Source organism: Nestor notabilis, unplaced genomic scaffold (genome assembly GCF_000696875.1).
Source record: "Nestor notabilis isolate BGI_N333 unplaced genomic scaffold, ASM69687v1 Scaffold32598, whole genome shotgun sequence".
NCBI lineage: Eukaryota > Metazoa > Chordata > Aves > Psittaciformes > Psittacidae > Nestor > Nestor notabilis.
Window position 1 is genome coordinate 1 of NW_009942001.1, and position 2976 is coordinate 2976.

At 51.9% G+C, this 2976-nt stretch overlaps 1 protein-coding gene across 1 annotated transcript; it reads left to right on the forward strand.

Annotated features, from left to right (window-relative positions):
- Window positions 1-5: 5 nt before the first annotated feature.
- On the forward strand, window positions 6-2530 carry PEX11G (peroxisomal biogenesis factor 11 gamma; the record flags this gene model as incomplete). Its single annotated transcript, XM_010021173.1, has 5 exons — window positions 6-172; window positions 845-895; window positions 1018-1237; window positions 2059-2211; window positions 2495-2530. Coding segments are annotated over 5 exons (627 nt in total), but the record flags the coding sequence as incomplete, so codon positions are not given.
- Window positions 2531-2976: the final 446 nt, after the last annotated feature.

The window sequence follows — 2976 nt, forward strand, 5'->3', positions numbered from 1 at the left end:
ACGGGCTGGTGCGGGCGCTGTCGGTGCTCTGCAACGTGGCCAACCAGCTGTACTACCCCTGCGAGCACGTCGCCTGGGCAGCCGAGGCCGGCATCGTCCGCGCCCGCGCTCGGAAGTGGTGGACCCTGAGCACGGGGCTCTGGGCATCGGCCCTGCTCCTGGGCATCCTGCGGTAAGGTGGGATGGGGGGAAGGAGATGGGCAGGGGGTGAAGCGTGTCCCGCTCTACTCAATGCGTGTCGGGTCACTCCTGGAATGCTGGGCTCAGGTTTGGGCCCTGCTATGCAAAAGAAAGATGTGGACAGGCTGGAGAAGGGCCACAAAGATGATCCAAGGACGGGGCAGCCGTGTGCTGGAAGGCTGAGAGAGATGAGTCTGTTTAGCCTTGAGAAAAGAAGGATCAGGGAAGACCGTATCACCATGTTCCTGTAGTTAGAGCGGCGACAAAGACAATGGAGACACATGGAAAGGAGGAGGGGTGAGGGGTATGAGTTACTCCTGGGGAGATTCCGACTGGATGTAAGAGGAAAAGCTTTCATCATGAGAACAATCGGCCATTGGAACGATTCCCCATCGAGGTGGGGGACTCGCCAGCGTTGGACACTGTTAAGATTCGGCTTGGTGATGGGCCATCTAGCCTAGGTCATGCTTTGCCTGGAAAGGTTGGACCAGGTGATCCTTGAATTCCCTTCCAACCTGCTGTTCTATGAGACTGCGATTAATCGAGATAAAAGGAAGGGCCCTCCAGGCAGCAGAAGGGTGCTCTTCCTCACGGATACAGTTCATGTTGAGAAAACCCCCTCCCCTTTGTTATGGGAGAAATAACTCTGTTGTCTTGTTTCCAGATCCCTCAGAATCTTGTGCCAGTTAAGAAGAAAGCTGAGGCAGCACAAGGGGTATGATTGCCCTCCATGGACATCAGCTCATGTATCACAGACATACCTGTTCTCATTTGTGAGCTGTTGCTGACTGTTAATACATGATGGGCTACCACTCACGTTACTTTTGCTTCCAACAGGACATCTTCGCCTCAGAGTCAGAAGGAAGCGAAAGCCCAAGTGAAGGCTGAAGTTCTGAGCATCCTTGCACAAGTGGCAGATCTCTCCAACGCGATCCATTGGCTGCCTCCAGGGTTTCTGTGGGCTGGAAGGTTTCCTCCGTGGTTAGTTGGTCTCCTGGGGACTGTATCTTCCCTGATAGGTATCTACCAAGCCTCTAGAGGAGGGAACTCTGAAGCTGTATAAACCATCATTAAGCTTCAGGAGCCCAAGTTTTACCTGGTGAAGATGCCTTTAGTGAGGCAGGATGCGCTTTAACTCTCCAGGGAGGCAATGGTTGTAATTTCACCCATCCCATGATTGGGACTGTAATCAAGATGTCTATTACAGAGAGGATTGTTTGCAATTAATGATTGTTATCACTCTCCATCAGAGAAATCTTTCAGGTGAATCCTCTGAAAATCAAAAAATCTTCTAGGATTGGTAAAATAGGGAAAAAAAGTCACTTCCATCCTTCCATCCTCTGTCCCAAAAGATTAATGCAACCCTCCAGTCTTTGCTGTCACTTAAAAGCACACAAAGTCAGCATTAGGTGGAAAACCAGATGGTTCTGCCACACAAAACTTCCGAGGGCTGGATCCTGTGAGCCTGGGCATGGTGCCTCGGGAGGTGACCCGGATCAGGGGAGTTTCTCCATCCGATATTCCAGTGTCTGAGCCCAGCACTGCTGCCCCCAGTAGAAACAGGAGCGAGCGGTTATTTTGTGATGGTTGTGTTTCTCTGGAGGCAAGAGGGGAAAGAAACAACCACCGGGAGCCGTGTGGGGCTTTCTTGGAGTGTGTGTTGCTCATTTAAGGACAAATACTGGAAGTTGGGACTTTCCGGGTGAAGGAGAAGCTGCACCGAGCCTCCAGCCGTGCCTTGCTGGACTGCCGCCGGGTGGAGCTCTTCCACCAGGCTCCGGCAGCAGCCAACAGACTCCTTCCCTTAAGACGTCTGAGTCCCCGTCCAAAGAACCCATCAAACCCATGTCAAGATGCGTTTTACACTTGTATTTCTAGGTGGTGTCGACAATAAACGAGATGAATGCTTCAAAGTCGGCCTTGAGTGATCGTTCCTTCCTGATAACCGGGCAGATGTTCTTCTACCTGCTTCTAGAAAGCTCCAAGTGGCGCCTGGGCCACAGGAAACGTTTGTGCTGTGGGAGCTTGCAGGTAACCGGCCTTCGTTGTACCGAAAGAACTGGGAGCACCTGATGAAGCAGCAGGAAAATGCACCTTTGGAAAACAGTTGCGCTTTAGTGTGCGCGGTGCTCATGCTCCTGCAGCACCAAACGGCGCCTTCCCGGGAGCTCTGACCTCCTCTTCCCGGGTTTTCTGTTGTTCTTGGCACGGACACGTGAAACTCTCCTGCCTCTGTCCAAAGAGCACAGCGAGGACTCGATACTCGTTATCCTTTGCCCTGTCCTTGCTGTTTATCTGCACTTTCGCCCTGCAGTGCGCCCCCAAGGACGCCTTCCTGGCTGCGCTCCCGGTTTGCTGTCAGATCTCCAGGTTTTGGGGAGGGAGGCAGAACAAAGTGGAAGAAACACGTTTTTTTTCTCCACAGATCTTGTGCTGCAGCTACTGCCTGCTCCTGTGACCTGCAGTGGCTCCTGTCACCCTGCAGTTTTGTGGGGTTTAATAACAAATCAGCTTCTCTCTTTTTAGATTCTCAACCTCATGAAGCCAGTCCTCCTGGATCCTCTCTCCCGCTCAGTGTGGGACCTACAGAGATCTAAAAGACCCCAAATACATCTCTGATGCCATAACAACAAAGCTCTATACTACCCTTTCAATTTTAATATAGAGAAGGGCCCCTCTCAGCTGCTCCGAGTGCATTTGCTTCACCTGCTCCCTTGTTGAGCAATTTGGAAGTGCAGGAGAAAGCCAAGATAAAGCAAAATGCGGTCAACCCGACTTTTGTGCGCTTCTGTGGAG